General features: G+C 52.1%; 1 protein-coding gene across 1 annotated transcript; it reads right to left on the bottom strand.

Annotated features, from left to right (window-relative positions):
* Positions 1-3539: 3539 nt before the first annotated feature.
* RBFA (ribosome binding factor A) lies at positions 3540-18067 on the bottom strand. Its single transcript, XM_055303097.1, has 7 exons — positions 17867-18067; positions 15104-15146; positions 14178-14354; positions 13559-13671; positions 10739-10823; positions 5557-5630; positions 3540-4304 (listed from the first exon to the last, which is right to left on the bottom strand). Exons 1-7 carry the CDS (start codon positions 18025-18027, stop codon positions 3962-3964), a joined length of 996 nt encoding a protein of 331 aa, XP_055159072.1. The 5' UTR covers positions 18028-18067; the 3' UTR covers positions 3540-3961.
* Between the last annotated feature and the right edge of the window lie 109 nt (positions 18068-18176).

The raw sequence follows: 18176 nt of genomic DNA, 5'->3' as shown, positions 1-18176 counted from the left end.
TATGTAGCACACTTTCAGGCTCTGTTGGTTTGCATCCATAGAATTCAGACAAGAATCTGCCACAGACCTTGTCATTTCTCAATGACATTTCTGGATGGTTCTTCCCTGCTTTTCTCCTGGTAACTAAAATACATGCAATTATTCTTGGCTTTGTGACCAAGATTAATATACTCTAGTAAAACCTGCTTTGAAGACACAGTAGATGAGCATGGGAGTGGGATGGCAGCCACTGACTCCTCACAAACCTTCCTGATTCTAATGATGTGTGGTGCAGTAATGTAGCCATGTGCCAATTTACAAGCCATGGGTCTGAGCAGGGACCAACATCAGGAATTCAAAACAGAATCCCAGCAGAAGGTCCAGCCCACACAATGTGGATGCCACCATCCTGTTGGCCACTCTGACGTGCTGGCTCATGTCTACAGCCTGCACCCAGCACGTCCAGAACCAGTGTACAAGCTGTCTGCCATGCCAGCACATAAGGGAAGTTTATGTTTGGGGCTGAGTCAAGAGGATTTACAGGACATCTGAGAGTTTCTTGTACACATATTCTTCCCAGAATAGCTTACTAAACAAGGCTGTGCCTAACCTCGTGGTTCCTATTGAGCGGTGCTATCCTAAGTGAATTTGAAAATACACAGAAAATGGTGCTACAGGGACATGCATTCTAGAATGCTTGGAAGCTTAATCCAGATCTAGCAACAATGTTTTGTGCCTTCAGTCACTGCAAACTTTGGGTTCTGATCTAGTGGCATCTCTATGACGACTGTGTCACCTCAGCTCTGAGCGGACAGAGGAAGTCGGTTCTCTAACACTGTCTGGCACCCTGTGCACCGCAGAGAGAAGGAAAGGCAAACACTGCAGGCTGTGCACTACACTCTGCCTGTGTGGTCATCCTGGCCAGGTGCTAGGGAAGAAGCTGCTGCTTTTACACTTCCAGTTCCGGGGAGCCTGGCGCACCCATGCCCAAGGGGATGTAGTGGGATCTCCATTTGACCTCTGTGCCCTGCAGACAGAATAGAACTCCTGACATCCTGCTTTGCCAGAATCTTGGACACAGGCCAATCTGCATGGTTCCTGTTCTAGGAGGGAAAAGCAAGACTCCAGCGCTTGTCTTACCCAGATTCAAAGTCTCAGAAACCAAGGCTCAGTGGCAGGGAGGCATGAACCACACAGAACTGGCAGGGTTGGGGAGACTAAAAGGGAAACTACCTGGAGACATAGGAAAGCAGGACTCATTGCAAGTTGGCTGGTCCTGGCTAGTCTGGAGCTGACCCCGACTGCAGCGGAGCAGAGCTCCTCCCAATGCAGGTGGCAAAGGCCCAGCTCCCCTTCAACACGACCACTCTTTGGAGGGCATGTGAGTGTTGGTTTCAGCCCAGCAAGAAGCACACTAGCCAACACCCAGTGAACACCCAGCAAGACAAGGCGTCAATCAGACATGTGCAGGCCTGAGGAATACAGCAAGAACCTGGGAACCTGAGAAGTCAACGGAAAGGTTGTCAGGCCTGACCGCTGCTGTAACAGTTCATGGGCGTGTGGCTCTCCTCCACGGTGCCTCTGCGGGAGGCCTATGCCACCTCCTCCTGGGGGCTTCGGAGCCCTGGAAGCCCGCTGGAGGCTTGCCTACTGTGCTTGCGGCCACTGCTGGGCCATCTGCAGGCACGTTTGCAAGGTCTGCGCCTCACTGTCGTTCTGAGCTTCCCATCTCAGCACAAAATCTGCTCATCCTCGGCTTCCCATCCAGGTGTCCAAATCTAAACCTGTGATCAAATCAACACTGAAAAGCCACACAGGTGTGTGCTCACCTTCTGCGAGGTAAACCTGAGGCTAGGACGCTCAGTGACTGCTCAGGATTCCAGAGGGGTTTTAACTGCAGGCACGCTGGATTCTGACAGGCATGGCTTTCAGGAGGACATGAAACCCCAGCCACGTCAGGGGCTGCGCTGCAGAGGGTCGTCCAGCTCGCACATCCTCAGGAGGTAAGAAATGCAGTCTCCAGTAGACACCGATTCAACTGTTCCCCTTGTCCCCTCACATGTTAGAAGACACAGAACACCTGCCAGGCTCCCTAGGTGTCCACACAGCAGAGCCACACTAGGACCCCCTGAGGTGGACACGCTTCTCTGACAGCTGGATGGCACTGAGCGGAGGACAGATCAGCCTACAGAACCCAGAGCAGGGCAGCCCCGGTGGCGCAGTGGTTCAGCGCCGCCTGCAGCCCAGGGTGTGATCCTGGAGACCCTGGATTGAGTCCCATGTCAGGCTCTCTGCATGGAGCCTGTTTCTTCCTCTGCCGGTCTCTCTCTCTCTCTGCATCTCTATGAATAAATAAATAAAAAATCTTTAAAAAAAAAAAAAGAACCTAGAGCAGTCACAGGGCTGGAAAGCGCTTCCGCGCAGCACAAGGTTGCCGCGTCTGCCCCACTGGGTCAGCACATAGACCATCCTGGGTTCTCTTCAAATACAAGAAACCTGCATCTTGCCTTCTCCCTGTGTCTTTGGTCTTGAAACCCTGATTTTCTGCCACAAGCCCAGGGACAAGCGGCTCTCAGTCTCCTCTCTGGCTCTGTGTCCTGCTTTGCCTCAGATTTCTCAGGCCACAGGGAACACCAACGGGCCCTCACGGTGGTTGGGCCTCACAACCCAGAAGCCACGCCCACTGTGCTGCATTTGGGGTCTGGGCACCTTCTGCAGCGTAAACCCAGACCTGGCAGCCACTGAGCAGGCTGCTTGGTGCAGAGGGTTCCGGATGTTCTGTGTTAACGATGTTTTTACCATCTTGGGGGCCTTGCTGGCCTGCCCCCCTGCCCAGGCTAACTCTTCAACATGGCAAACCATGGCCCTGCATTAATACGCAAGCCCACCGACCAGAGCCCACACCCCACTCGTCAGCATCTCCCCTGCCTGTGTCTCCAGGGCCCATGCTCCTACAGTCCAGAGCCCACAGAAGTCTCAGCATCAGCCTTGCCCACCCACCCCTCTCCTGTTCCTCTGCCTCCTGACCAAGCCTGGTGCTTCCCCAAGCGGCCCTGCCTCCCAGGGACACTGAACACAGGACTGTCCTCTCCAGGTCTGCCATCCTGCCTCACTAGATTCCTGATTAGAACCAACCCAGAGGTATTTTCAGATACGTGCAGCCTTGGTCTGGATGTTCCTCCTCTGGTCAGCACGTGTGCTCCTCGAGAAACACTCCGGTTACCCGCACCTTCCAGGTCTCCGGGTCAGCAAGGACCACACACGTGCCCCCAGACAACAACATGCTTGGAGCTCCTACGGCAGTCTCCCGCATCCTGGAGGTGCCCCTTCCACAGGGGCTACGCTGGCAGGTGCACGGGGGGCATACCAGCACCGCAGAGCTGACTGTTCACACATGTGGAAGCTGTGCTCCCCCAAAGGCCATGTCACAAGCTTCCTTGCTGTGTCTCACTGGTGCACGTGTGATCACGTATACTCCGCTGATGCTGTTTTCAGCATCTTGACACTGATGATATTTGGGAAAGGGAGGAGCCCCATGCCCAGAACGACATTTCTCGAGGTCAGACTTAAAGATTTATTATACTTCCTTCCAACGGTACTCGTCCGACAAGGCACACCACGGCCATCCTGCCCTGGGGAAAAGCAGACTCAGGGCCGTTCTTATGGAGACCCTGAGGACGGCTTTTCGGGCATGAGCTGAAACGTGCAAACATGGCGACACTCTGCCTTCCTAACTGGGAACAATGCAGCAGGCAGCTGTGCATGTTCTAGATGGTGTGCAAGTGCCCCATGAGCCTCTAAGTGGGCCGACTGGTGCCATCCACCTAAAGAATTTCCACAGGCGTCTAACCCAAGCTAGAGCTATGAGTCCACCCGCTGCCAGGCTGTGCAGTACATGTGGAGCCCGTGGTTCTGCTGGCAGAGCCGGAACCTCACCCCCTCCCCGCCACTTGGTCACCTCCACCCTTCCTGCCTTGGTCCCTCACCGCCCCCTGCTCTGTTCCTCGGAGCTGCTGTCCACACCCCAAGCCCCACTGAGGTCAGGGTGGGGCTTAGTGCTCCCCGCCCCCGACAGGTGGTTCCTGGGGGAGAGGTCACCGTCTGCGCAGGGCACAGCCACCACCTTTCCTGCTCTTGTCTGTGATGCCAGACCAGCTGTCAGCTGCGACACCTCAGGGCTCACAGTCCTACAGCCTTGCCCTCTCTGCTTCTTGTACTCCATGATTTGTTTGTTGAGCGCCTCATGATCAATGCCGCACAGACTTGAGCACGTAGTGGAGGCCAGAGTGACTTGCTGTGTAGGAGCGTCCAGGGCCCTGGGACTCCTGGAGGGAGAAAAAGCGTCAGGTGAAGCTCAAGCGAAGCCGCAGGACAGCACTCCCCAGCCCCACCTCCATGTGCCTGTGCGCTGCTCCAAGTCTAGGGGAAGCTGGGAAGACAACACTGGGAAGGGGCTTTGGTACTAGCACCCCCACCCCACCCCAGCCCACAACTGCTACGTGGGGCAGCACAGCCCGACATAGCCCTTCTCATGTTTCCATCTATTTTCCCAAACATGGCCATGTGCTAGGCCAGCCAGTGAAACAGAATTTCGGGGGCCTTTCAGATCTAGCCCTCGGGTTACCTGGGAAACCAAAGGGAAGAGCAAACCTGGTACAACACTTCCAAAACCCAAGTCTGGCCTCTAACCCTTTCCTGCTCAGCTCTGAGGCTCTCACACCCCTGGGCTGGGCTCCCCACTGCCTGGGGCTCCAGCTCCACAGCCCTCGGGCTGGTGACCATGGCCCCACAACTGTACCCACGACATTAATGCACCGGTCTGAGCACCTGCTGGAGCTCCTCCCCACTGGAATGCAGCCCCTCCACAAGTACCCTCGAGGCCCCAATCTCTTTCTCACACAGAGCCTGTCCAACTGGAAACCACAACACCACCCCCACCCATCCGCCTCCCAAACCGCCAACCAGAAAGGGTGTCTATAGTCACCTGTGGCACCCTTTGCTCCCCACTGGCCTCTCCCAGCAAAATGCGAGCTCCAAAGGCTCATCTGTTCTGTTCATGGAAGTACCCTCATGCCAGAACAGGGTATAGTACGCATTCAAGAAAACTGCAGTGCGGATGAAGAGGGTGGGGAGAGACATTTGCCCCCCTTGAGGAGCCATGGGCCCCAGCACTTCTGCGGGGGCCATGGAGGCCCTCCTAACTGCCTTGTGGAGGTGCTAGGAACCGCTGCAGGGCTGGCCGTGGGACCCGCCACAGGCTGCTGCAGGTCTGGGCCCCAGGGCAGGACCCACACAGCCGCAGAGGGTGCAAGACGATGCCACCGCCACAGCAACCAGCAACTCCACATCTGTACATCTGCCCAAAGAATCAAAATCAGGTGGCTCAGGGGTTTAGCGCCGCCTCTAGCCCAAGGCATGATCCTGGAGTCCTGGGATCGAGTCCCACGTCGGGATCCCTGCATGGAGCCTGCTTCTCCCTCTGCCTGTGTCCCTGCCTCTTTCTCTCTCTGTGTCTCTCAAGAATAAATAAATAAAATATTTTTAAAAAAAGAGAATAAAAATCAGGTCCTCATATACCTGACATCGTCTTGCACAGAGTCTTCTTTCTTGTCCGGGGCTCCAAAATCAGCACTGGCCAGTAACCGGTCAACCTGAAGAGCATGGACAGGGTAATTCAGCAAGCCACACCTATCTACCACGGGCATCAGAGCCTGGCTCACGGTGAACCTCACCGTACCAGCTTAAATAGTCCCTCTGCTGACACCATCCAGGAGTGACACTGTCTGCCAGTCTGTGCTTTCAAACCTGCTACTTACAATCACATTTTCTCTGATAACAGATGATTTTTTAAAACTATGCCTGAAACTTGTAAACGTCAGGCAAACTTACGAAAAAACCCAGTAAATGTTAGTTTACATAAGTAAGTCCTAATGATGTGTGTAAAATACTTCAATTTTGCCACAGAATTTTTATTTGGGAAAAGAAAGCCTCCTGGCATAGCGATAAAGTCACGTCGGGTCCAGCACACAAATCCAGCTCCATGTTGGCTGAGGAGCCTAATAACCTAGGCACGAGGGTTCTCCTCTGTGAGGGTCCCACCAGAGCCTCTCTGTGGACACCGAGCACGGCTCACACCTTTACCCACCCACTGGCGGGCCCAGGACATGCTCCTGAGACCCTACCCTGCTGCAGGGCAAGCCCAAGACAGCCCAGGCTGGTGGCCTGCCATCGCACAGCAACACAAAGCATCACCACAAACCAACGGCACGCCAGTAAAAACCACCAGTGTAAAAACAGAAGAACCAGGAGAAAAGTCAGTCCCCAGAAAACAGGACTGATGATGCCACAAAACAAGCACTGAGTGGACATCTCCCGAGTGAGCTCAGAGAACACATCCGCTTGTACCTGCCAAGGGGGCCTGTGCTGGACACATGACCATTCACACACCCCACTCTCAGCAAACCTTGTAAGAATCGGCATAAGACTTGAACAGACTTCACAAGAACGGCCAACACGTGCTTGGGAAGATGCTCAGCAGAATTAGTCACCACAGTGCACCACCAGAACGGCCTCAGCACATGCAGCAGGGCCTCCAGCATCAGGTGGGAGCAGATGGTCACACAGCCTGGTAACTCTGACCAGCAGTTTCCCAAGAACTAGAACACCTACTGGCCACTCCTACATGTTGACCTGCAAGAAATAAAAGGAACACACTCACGCAAAGATGTGTGCACTGCCATTGAGAGCAGCTTTACTCAGAGTAGCCAAAAATCAGAAACAGAAACTAACATCCATGGGAGGATAATCGGGTCATTCAGCAAGAAGGAACCACCTACACATGAAACAAGGTGAACCTCAAAATCTGTGCCAGGCATAAGCAGCCAGGTGTCTGCTTGTATTCATGTGAAACTCCTGAATTCTAACCTGGGGAAACTACTTTGGAGCTGGTGGGAGGAGGGTGAGGACAGAGGGCACTGCCCGCAGCCCAGGCCTCAGAGGCTCATCTGTGAAGCCCTAACCAAGAACGCGATGTAAATGCAACCAAACCCTGACACACATAGAAGGCTGCAAGGTAACTCCCGGCCAACTCTGAGCCCAGAGAACCCACACAGGGATGGCAGCGGCTCTAAGCTGACCTCTGAGTGAGAGGCGGGGCTGCTCGGACCCCACTGTCTGGGAGGACTCAGGCCTGACTATGGAGAGCAAGCAGCCCATGTGCTTAGGTGAACTCGCCTGATGGTCAGCCAGGGGACAGACAAATGTGTAATAAATCACAACACTGGTACCATAGTTGATGTATTTTCTTTGAAAGTTTACATTTTCTCCTTTACAATCATGAAAAAAATCAGTATTTTAAAAACTCTTTGATTGAAATGTAACACACGGGAGATGTGCACAAATCAAGTGTGCAGCTCGGGGACATGTCACAGATGCACTGCACCAACAGCCATCCCGACGTCGAGGTAATGAACCCCAGAAGCCCTTTCACGTCCCTCCCACCCTCTGCCTTCCTCAGAGACAGCTGCCACTGTGACTTCCATCAGCAAAGGTCTGTCACACTGTCTGACTTATAAACAGAGTCACAGGAACATGGCCTTTCCTCAGCTCCATGTCAGCTGAGCGGTGAGGGGCGCATGTCCACTGTTCTCAGCTGACACAGGAAGCCGTGCCGCCAGCACTCCATGCACGTCCCTACTGCACACTCTCGTTTCCACAGCCCCTGCCACGGGAACTTTGGGTGGCAGGACACAGGGTGAAGAGTACGCAGGGGGTGCTGCTCAGCCCCCCGCACAGGAGGTTCCCACAGTGGGATTCTGGCACACTGGCTGTGGCCAGGACTCTAATGGAAACCTCTCAGGGGAGTGTGCACACTGGCATCTCTCTGGTTTCCACGGTTGTTTCCCTGAGCTCCGCTGCGTGTTTACAGGCATGGACACCAACATGGCTAAAAGCTACTGGGGGGGGATCCCTGGGTGGCGCAGCGGTTTAGCGCCTGCCTTTGGCCCAGGGCGCGATCCTGGAGACCCGGGATCGAGTCCCACGTCGGGCTCCCGGTGCATGGAGCCTGCTTCTCCCTCTGTCTGTGTCTCTGCCTCTCTCTCTCTCTCTCATTCTGTGTGACTATCATAAATAAATAAAAATTAAAAAAAAAAAAATTAAAAAAAAAAAAAGCTACTGGGGGTTCAGTTTGGGCAGAGCTCATTACTGCTCTTCTTTCAAATGCTCAGAGTCATGGAGATGATTCTAGGAATGCAAAGCAAGGTGTTGAAAGCACTGCCGGCCGCTATCACTGCTTTTATCAACAATTTTTCAACGTGACACAACCAACACAAGATACAGAAATACAAAAATAAGCTGACAGGCAGAGACTCAGTTTCATCCGTAATCCTCAATTTCACATGCGTGTGTCTGTCCAAACTGCTGTACTACTGGCTGGCTTTAGCCCCTACTTCAAAAAACACTGCCGGGACTTAGGAAGAGCAACAGGTCACAGCCGTGCCCTCCGCGAATCACCTGCCCCAGATCCCCCTCTGGTTCAGCCTCTGCTTGCTCCCAGCTACAGGGACACAGAAACCTAAGAACAAGGAGGCAAGCAGAAGCCCAGGAAGGACGTGGGAGGACACAGGCTGGACAGGCCCAAGTGGCCTCCACAGCAAACACCCAGCAGCAGGATCTCTGCAGACACACCTGCCTGCGATGCTCTGAGCACTGCCTGCACTTCCCTCCTCCAATGACTTCTTCTAAAAAGGGGGCCACAGGCCAGATAGGACCTCCTGCCCCCTAGAGGGACAAGTCATGGTGTAATGTGAGTAGAGGGCTCTCCCACAGTGCAGTGATACATCCTCCTACCAGCTCGACCCACTGTGTGTGGGTGAGTTCCTCCATGCATCTTCCCAGCACACTCCATAGCCTAAATTATACTTGATGCTCTAAATTAAGTGGTGCTGCTCACTCTACCCCTTTGTTTCCCTTTCTAGCCACAAAAATCACGTATCCATCAAGGTTATTATTCATATGTTTTCAGTATTGCTTGAATAACCACCAACAAAAACTGAAAATGTCTATTTAGATTTGTTTTCCTCTGTGGATTACGTACTATCTAGTCCTGGGGTGCCTGAGCATCTGACTCCTGGTATAGCTTGGTCATGACCTCCGGATCATGGGATTGAGCCCTGGGGCAGGGGGTCTGCTGGAGATTCTCTCTCCCTCTGCCCCTCTGCCCCCACCCCCCCACCCCCGCTCACATGCACCTGCACTTTCTCTCAAACAAATAAATAAACATTTAAAATAAATAAAAATGGGGCATCTAGGTGGCTCAGCAGTTGAGCGTTGGCCTTTGGTTCGGGTTGTGATCCTGGGGTCCCAGGATTGAGTCCCACATCGGGCTCCCTGCATGGAGCCTGCTTCTCCCTCTGCCTGTGTCTCTGCCTCTCTCTGTGCCTCTCTCACGAATAAATTAACAAAATCTTAAAAATAAAAGAAAAGAAATAAAGAAGCAAAAGTAAAGAAAAAAATACTATCTAGTCCTGTGGTGACCAACAGCTCCCTAACTATAATAATACCATAAATGCTACCGACTAGGTGTTTTTCTAAACTTTTTAAAGTGTAATATACATGACGAGATGAGCACTGTTATACTATATGTTGACAAACTAAATTTACATAAAATATTAAAAAATAAATAAATAAAACAAAATGTGCAAGTTATACATTGGCATTATCCCTGACCTATGAGGAAGTCAGTTTTTTATCTACCCTTGGTTTTTGAGAACTGAACTGAAACTGACTTAATTAAAAAAGCATAGAGTGAAGAGCCTTCTGTGCACTGAAAACTGAAGCTATAAGCTCACTAAATAAAATTCATTAAACTCACTAATCAAAAGATCCTCTGACCTGAACTTGGACTGCTTACTAGTGCATGAGCAGTGTCTTTGTTCAATAACCTGAAAGAGCACTCTGTATTTTATTTCAAACAATGTTGTTACTAATAATTAAGTCTGCTTTAATAAGCTTTTTCCTTTTTTTTTTTTATTCTATTTATTTACTCATGAGAGACAATGGCAGAGGGCAAAGCAGGCTCCCCGTGGGGACCCAATCCCCAATCTAGGGATTACACCCTGAGCCAAAGGCAGACACCCAATTGCTGAGCCACCCAGCGGTTTATTAGGTGTCGCTAATAAGCTTTTTCCATGGCAGAAAAGCATGCAATGTTTTCAAACAAGATTTAAAATGGCCTTATTTACTTTGTGTCATAGCAAAAGCTAGTTTCCTAATTAATTATTGCATAAATGTTGCATATTTTTCTATCTAGCCAATGAAAGCAAAACCTGTTTCCTAAAAAAAAGAAAAGCATAACACACCTTAATAACCATCAAGTAACTACGACACAGAAAAATATATATAAACTTACAATTTGTAACCTTTATAATTAACTTACAATTAACAGGACGTAACCTTTAGTGTAATGTAACTTAGGTTGAATCCGAAGAGGAAGACAGTTTGTAAGCTGAGAAACCAAGATTTGGTTTCCTAGCTAGAGATTTAATGGTAAACATTTTTTTAAAGAGCCAGAAAAAGTGGTTACCTCTAGGGAATCTGGCTAGGACGGGTGCCTGGGAGCCTCACTTCCCACATGAACTGATCAAAGGATTATTTCTTTTAACTACACACATCAGCATTCGAATATGTGAAGATTACATGTAAGATCTTACCCCTGTAGTAAGCTCCTGTCAGAGAAGTGAGTTATTTAAAGCCGTACCTCCGCCAGAGCCAAACTGCCTCTGTCCTGAATGAACACTATTGGCGGCACGTTCCTTAGGATCTGTTGGGCCATCAGAAGGTGCCTGGAGAGAGACATTGTACGTGACAGTTGCAGAAACAAGAATATACAATCATCTCAAGGAGAGATAAAACATGAGATTTGCTCATCACCTTACACAAACACAAGGATGTCAGTGCAGGAAACTCATCCTTAGCCAACTGCCCATTATCACGACTATTTCTAATTGCCTAAATAAAACTCTTGAGATCCTTATGAATAACCTGGTCTTAGCTCAGAGCCTCCTGGGCATGGTGGTGGCCATGGGCTGCGAGGTCTGGGCACGAAGAGCCTGCCCCGACCCCATTCCTCCACTCAGCAGACATTCACTGGCAGCAAGGCCACAGACGTGCATGGAGGTCCTCAAGCACCCAGAGCCACACATACGTCATCATCTGCAGTGGCTCCAGCATGCACATTGAGGTGAAATCAGCTGCATTAGCCTCCAGGGAAGACACTGCTGGGACAGCCTCTCTGCACAGTGACACACAGGTACAAGAAAGCCTCCACACTAAACCTCAGGTGAGCAGGATGAGCGCAGGAGCTAGGAAAGGGATAGTCTGTTTAGCTGGATTTCCTGATTACCTAAAAATTAATCAGAAAACAATACTGCGGGCAGCCCGGGTGGCTCAGCAGTTTAGCGCCGCCTTCAGCCCAGGGCCTGATCCTGGAGACCAGGGATGGAGTCCCGTGTTGGGCTCCCTACATGGAGCCTGCTTCTTCCTCTGCCTGTGTCTCTGCCTCTCTCTCTGTGTGTGTCTCTCATGAATAAATAAATAAAATCTTTAAAGAAAAACAAAAGGAAAACAATACTGCTATTGCCAACATTTATTGGAAATCTTTTTCTCGTTTCTGTTAACAAGAAAAAAATAGAATAAACTGAACACTCTTTGATACACAATTTAAGAGACTCCTAGGGCCTCCGGGGACGGATGTCAGGAGAACTGAAGCAGACGGTATGGGACATGCAAACATTAGCTCCTCACAGGACTCATCCCCATCTCCAAAACGTGGTGGAGATGGATGAGGGATTGGTGAGAGGGAAGAGGGATTGGTGAGAGTGACAGAGCAGGGAAGGGAGAGAGAGAGGAGAGAACCCCATTCTGAGAGTGCTGGTGGGTTAGGTTTCTGCATTTCCTCGGACTGGGGAGGAAACGGACTAACTTCTCTCTTTTTTTAAGATTTTATTTATTTATTTGAAAGAGAAAGAGAGCATGAGCAGAGGGAGGGGAAGAGGGAGAAGCAGACTCCCCACTGAGCAGGGAGCCCAGGACCGCGGGATGGTGACCTGAGCTGAAGGCAGAGGCTTCACCCACTGAGTTACCCAGGCGCCCCTGGAGTAACTCCTTCACTATCACCCAGCTCCACAGTTCTCAAAATGTTCGGTCCTTATACTGTTAAAAATCACTGAGGATGCAAGGAGCTTTTGTTAACGTGGGTTGTGTCTTGTCCATATCTACCATGCTATAAATTAAAAACAAGAATTTGAAAAATATGTTAATTCATTTCAAATAACAAACCCTCTAAATGCTCACATGGATATTTTTAATGAAATATAACTACTTTCAAAAAAATTAAGAAGGGTGGTGTTGTTTACACAGTTACAAATTTCTTCAGTGCCTAGCTTCCCTGGATTCTCATCTCTCCATCTATACTCAAGTTGTTCTGTTATTTTGGCTGAAATACAAGAAAATCCGGTCTCACAGTGACCCCTAACTGGAAGAGGAGTACTCCACAGGTCAACCAACAATGGCTTAGTTAGCTGCGCCGTGGAACCTGAAAACGGGCACTGTTCTTTCCCTATTCGTGATTCTGTGGCCTCAAGGACAACTCGTTTAGAAAACACGGATTCCCCAGCCTACCCAGATTTTCAGAGGGTGGCACATACTACACAACACTGCACTTATTAGCGTTACCAGAGTCTAAGTGTCGGAACACTATCCAACTCACGGTGGTAGACATAAGTTTTCTAAAGTCAATTTTCATTTGAAAGTTTGAATTTTGGGGCATCTGTGTGGCTCAGTTGGTTAAGGTCCGACTCCTGATTTTGGCTCAGGTCATGATCTCAAGGTTGAGGTCAAGCCACCTTGGGCTCCCTGCTCAGCAGAGTCTGCTTCTTCCTCTGCCCCCCCCCCCCAATAAACAAATAAATCTTTAAAAAAAGAAAGCTTGAATTTTACACTGGCAACAAGTAGAGTTCACTGTTCTCCCTCAGAGTGGCAGGTTCACTTTGCTCATTTTAGAGAAAAATGTCAAACTCCTGAATCTGGAAAACCACACTAGTTGACTGGTTCTCTCCAGTGAGCGACTGCCTCTGCTCACGCTCAACTGCACACCTTCCCGAGACCACCATCCCACACCAGCACAGGTTAGTTTACGCTCACTCCCCACCCCACAGAAGCACTGGATTTAATAAAATTAGCAACTTCCACTTATTCAAGGATAATCCCAAATAAAAGGTTTATTCAAGGATAATCCTAAATAAATCCTAAATAAAATAGCACTGAGTTCTCCTGTAAGCCTGTGGCATGACACTCAAAGAGCACGGGGGCATCTGGGCGTCAGGAGTCCCCAGAAGTCTAGGACCGCACTCTGAGAACCACTGCTCTAGATCAGGTCTTGCAGGAAACCATAAATCACATTTTGAAATTTAAGAATGTGCTTCCAAGATTTTCCTTAAAAGCAAAAATACTTGATGCAGCAAGTGGGAGATTCATGGTACACGCAAAAGCAAGTAGGCAGAGAGCACGGCACTGTCACCTCATGTGGGCAGCACTCCCCCGCAGGACAGCCTCTGTGTGTGCGCTCTGCTTGGCGGAGACTGTGGTCTTCCAGTACACACGGCAGGCTGAGAAGTCTGCAGTCAGAGAGACCTGGGGCCCAGCCCCAGACTCCGGTCAGCATCAGCCTCCGGGGCTTTCTCGCACGCAGACAACACCAGGAGACCAACAAGAGCTCAGGAGCTCTAGCTGGTCAGCAGCCCCCCACCCCCGCCACAGGCCACCATCTCCTGCCACCCTCTCATAGGAGATGGAGCTGGGTTCCAAATCCGAACCCTCAACATCCCTGACCCCAATCCCATGGTGCGTGCCAAAATGCCCAACCTGCCACCTCTAGCCCTCCTCACATCCCCCTGGCTCAACTCACTCTAGGGCAACAGAGATGTAGGTGCATCCATCCCACAAGCCCACTGGGCACCTGCACACCGCATGCCACACACATACCCCATCTTTACTACTTAAATGGTCACGCTTCACGTGGCTTCTGAACCCAGAGGCTTTGTGACAGACGTGGGCCCTTCCCTCACACTGGGCTGCGGTGTCAAAGGACACTGCCTGCCGGCCTCACCCTGTTCTTCCCACTCTGGCCCCGACCCTACCTTGGAGAGCTGCACGTCCAGGTCGCAGATCTCTTGGCTCACTTCAGGGGTGCACAGCAGGTCCATCAGTGCTTTGTAGAGGAGGCCGTTCAGTGCCCGCAGGCGCACATGGTCGTCCCTCCTGGGTTTCTTTGCAGTAGTCTTCGTTAGGAAGTCCAACCGGGACGGCTTGTACGTCTCCATGCAGAAGTACCAAGAAAAAAGCCAATGTGACTGAGCCACTTCAGCTTTCACTAAGACACAACTCACAGACCAAGATCCTTGAGGTTTCACCTATCCTCCCCCCACAACAAGTGTGTTGGTAGATGCTTTTCCATCCAGAAATCTCGTTGAAACAATCCCACGTACCATAAAGTTCTCCCTCTTAAACAATTCAGTGGTTGTTAACAATGTACTTTCTCTAACAAGAACCACTCATGACGTAAAATTTCAGTTTATTCACGTGTATACATGTCTCTCTCTCTCTCTCTCTCTCTCACACACACACACACACGCGCGCGCGCTAAAGACCAGATGGACATTCTGACACTAGTGTTTGATAACACAGACATTCCAGAAACCTTCACAATAATTTATTTTTAAGTCAAGGGGCGCCTGGGGGCTTGGGTGGTGGAGTGTCCAACTCTTGGTTTCAGCTCAGGTCATGGTCTCGGGGTCGTGGGATGGAGCCCCAGTCAGGCTTGTGCTCAGCGGGGAGTCTGCATGGGATTCTCTCTCCCTCTGCCCCTCCCCCTGCTCGCTCACTCACTCTCCCTCTAAAATAAAATCTTTAAGTAGTGACAACTACTTTAACTAGTGACAACTCACACCCCAGTGTGTCCAGTCCTGCCCCTGCAGACCTTGTGTTGCTCGAACGTGGAAATGGAAGGACTGCCATGACTCCTGCCCAGAGGGTAAAGCAGCTCTCGATGCTGCTCTACACTTACCAAGTGAGAACCCAACGAAGGGCCTTCATACCAAAACTTCTTTCTGTGGAGAGAAAATAGATCTATGATGCTGACAGCAAATGAAAGAAAATGAAATCACACAGCAACTCAATAGAGCAATAGCACAATCCTTCCTAGGGAGCCAAACCTGGGCACAGGGATGGTGTTACCAGGGAGTGAAGAAATTTAGAATTCTGATCAACAACACAGGTTGCAGGGGAGATAAAAGACAGTTTTAATTCAACCTCCTAATGTTTCCTTAAGGTCTACTTCCAATCCCGAAGGTGCAGAAAGAGAATCTTAAAAGAATGCCTACCAAACTGCACGCAAGCACCATACCCGGGTCCATGCACGTGCTGGACGGGACCGGGAAACTGGGTGGTGGTGGGGGAGGCAGGCCTCACCGCTTCAGCAGCAGATTACAGATAAGCAAGGAATGCTAGCTGGACGAGCCGTGTGGAGATGGACTGGAGCTGGACATCAGTATGGACTCAAGGATCCCTGCAGTGCTCAAGTACAGAATATGTGCATGCAGGGGTTAACGGAAACCTATTTTCTGCTTTGTCAGCTGAAAGGCCTAAGGGACAGACACCCCGGGTCTCAGGGCATCATCTCTGATGGTGTCCTGCAATAACAGAGCTTCCAGGAGAAGTGGCTGACTCCAGCCTGAGGAAGAAGTGCTAAAACAAAAACAAAAACATGTTTTTTAGGGGCACCTGGGTGGCTCAGTCGGTTAAGTGGCTGCCTTTGGCTCAGGTCATGACCTCAGGGTCCTGGGATGGGAACCTGCTTCTCCCTCTGCCCCTCCTTCTGCTCCTGTTTTCTCTCTCAAATAAATAAAGCTTGAAAAAAGTTCTTAAACTTAAAAGCCACCACAAAATCCCATAACAACAAGTACATCAAAGAGAGATAGGAGCTAAATAAAGAGCTCATGGGAGGGCAGCCCCGGTGGCTCAGCAGTTTGGCATTGCCTTCAGCCCAGGTCGTGATCCTGGAGACCCAGGATTGAGTCCCGCATCGGGATCCTTGCGTGGGGCCTGCTTCTCCCTCTGCCTGTGTCTCTGCCTTTCTCTGTATCTCTCATGAATAAATAAATAAATAAGATCTTTAACAAAAAAAAAAAAAACAAAAACAAAAAAAAAAAAAAGAGCTCACAAGGGTCAAAGCTAAAACAATCTGAGCGAGATAAAGTTATATTAGGTTAACACCTGTAAGACCACACTGATCTTTAGTCAGTGTAGGACGAGGTTATTTGCCTCTCACACAGAACTGCAAACATTCAAGAGCAAGGGAAGTCCCTAAAGAGGATGGGATGGAGTGGGTGTGGGTAACTTGCCAGCGGTAAACCCGACACATGTGACTTCATTCAGTCATCAGGCCAAAGGTGACAAACCACACTGGCAGTGTGCACCGTGTACACAGATGGACATGGCCCTTCCCCAAGCACCCATAATGCCAGCATAACCACGGGAAGAACAAGAGTCCCACACATCCCAGCAGAGGAGCATTAGAAAACATCTAGCCATCAAGACCATCAGAAAGTCTGTGAAACCGCTGGGCAAGAGGAGCCTGAAGAGATGATGAATGTAACGTGGTCCCTGCATGGGATCCAGGGGCAGAAAAAGGATTTTAAATCGAAACGAAGGAAAAAATAGAAAGAAAAACAAACCATGACTCCAGGAAACACACTGTGCTGTGCGTTCCTGGAGGAGAGGGGGAGGGGGGAGGGGGGAGGGAGGATGAGGTACCTGGGGGTGGGGGGATGGGGTGACTGGGGACAGGGTGGTGGAGGAACCAGGGGATGGGGTGATGGGACAGGGGGACCAGGGGACCAGGGGACAGGGGGGCTGGGGGACAGGGTGGTGGGGTGTGGGTGATCAGGGCAAGGGGGCACGGGGTGATGGGGAACCGCGGAATGGGGTGATGGGGGGACTGGGATACCTGGGGGGCAGGGTGGCTGGGGGAGGGCCATGAAGAGGGCACGTGATGGGATGCGCACGAGGTGTGACACCCTATGTGGGCAAACTGAATTCAAATAAAAAAGGAACAACAAAGCTGTGGACGCAGGAACCAGGCACCGAGGCGTGGATACGGATCCCCGCAGGACCTCTGCTCCGCCCCGGCTGCGCGGAGGTCTGGAGCGAGTCCACCCCAGAGCTGGGCCCGTCACAGGAGGACCTTCAGTCAGAGAAGCACCGCATCTCGCTGTCCCCTCTGGGACCAGCGCTGAGGCCGCGAGGACGGCACCGGGACAGGGAGGCTCCCGGATCTGCCCTCGGACGCGCCCACTGCACCCTGGTGAGGGGCCACGATCCTGTGTCCCGGCGCGGGCTGCGGCCACGGACTCCACGCGGTGTCACCGGGGCGCCGAGGAGATGATGCAGGGAAATACACCGAGGAGGGGGAGGGGGAATGGGGGAGGGGATGGGGAGAGGATGGGGGAGGGGAGGGGATGGGGAGGGGGATGGGGATGGGGGAGGGGATGGGGGAGGGGAGAGGATGGGGGAGGGGAGGGGATGGGGAGGGGGAGGGGAGACCCCCCGCAGCGTTCAGCGGGGGGGGGGGGGGGCGAGCCCCGGAAGCGGCGAGCGAGGGCGGCACCGCTCACCAGGCCCCGGCGGGCGGCGGGTCACCGGGAGCGGGTGCCCGAGAGCGGCTGGCCGGGCCCGCAGAGCCCCCGCGCCCCCGCGGACTCACGCCCGACGCGCGGGCCCGCCCCTGGACCCCCTTCCCGGCGCCCCGCGCGGACCGGCTGCGCATCACCTAGTTTTCGAGGCGAATTTCTTGAGCAGGTTCTTGCCGCAGGGGACCGGCGAGCCCCGCAGGCCTCGGGCGCCACCCGGAAGGAGAGCCGCGCGCGGGCCCCAGGGCGGCGCCAGGAGCCCCCGGGGAAGGCCCCACGGACGCGCCGTTGCGGCCCACATGGCGGCGGGGGAGCGGCGGCGGCGCGGGCGGACGGCGCGGGGGGGCGGGGCCTGGCCCGGGCGGAAGCGCGCGAGCAGAGGCGCAGGCGGCGGCGAGCGGCAACCTGGGGCGGGGCGGGGCGGGGCGGGGCGGGGCGGGGCGCGCCCTC

This window comes from Nyctereutes procyonoides, unplaced genomic scaffold (genome assembly GCF_905146905.1).
Source record: "Nyctereutes procyonoides isolate TBG_1078 unplaced genomic scaffold, NYPRO_anot_genome, whole genome shotgun sequence".
In the NCBI taxonomy this organism is placed as follows: Eukaryota; Metazoa; Chordata; class Mammalia; order Carnivora; family Canidae; genus Nyctereutes; species Nyctereutes procyonoides.
This window is presented reverse-complemented; position numbering and strand designations above follow the sequence as displayed.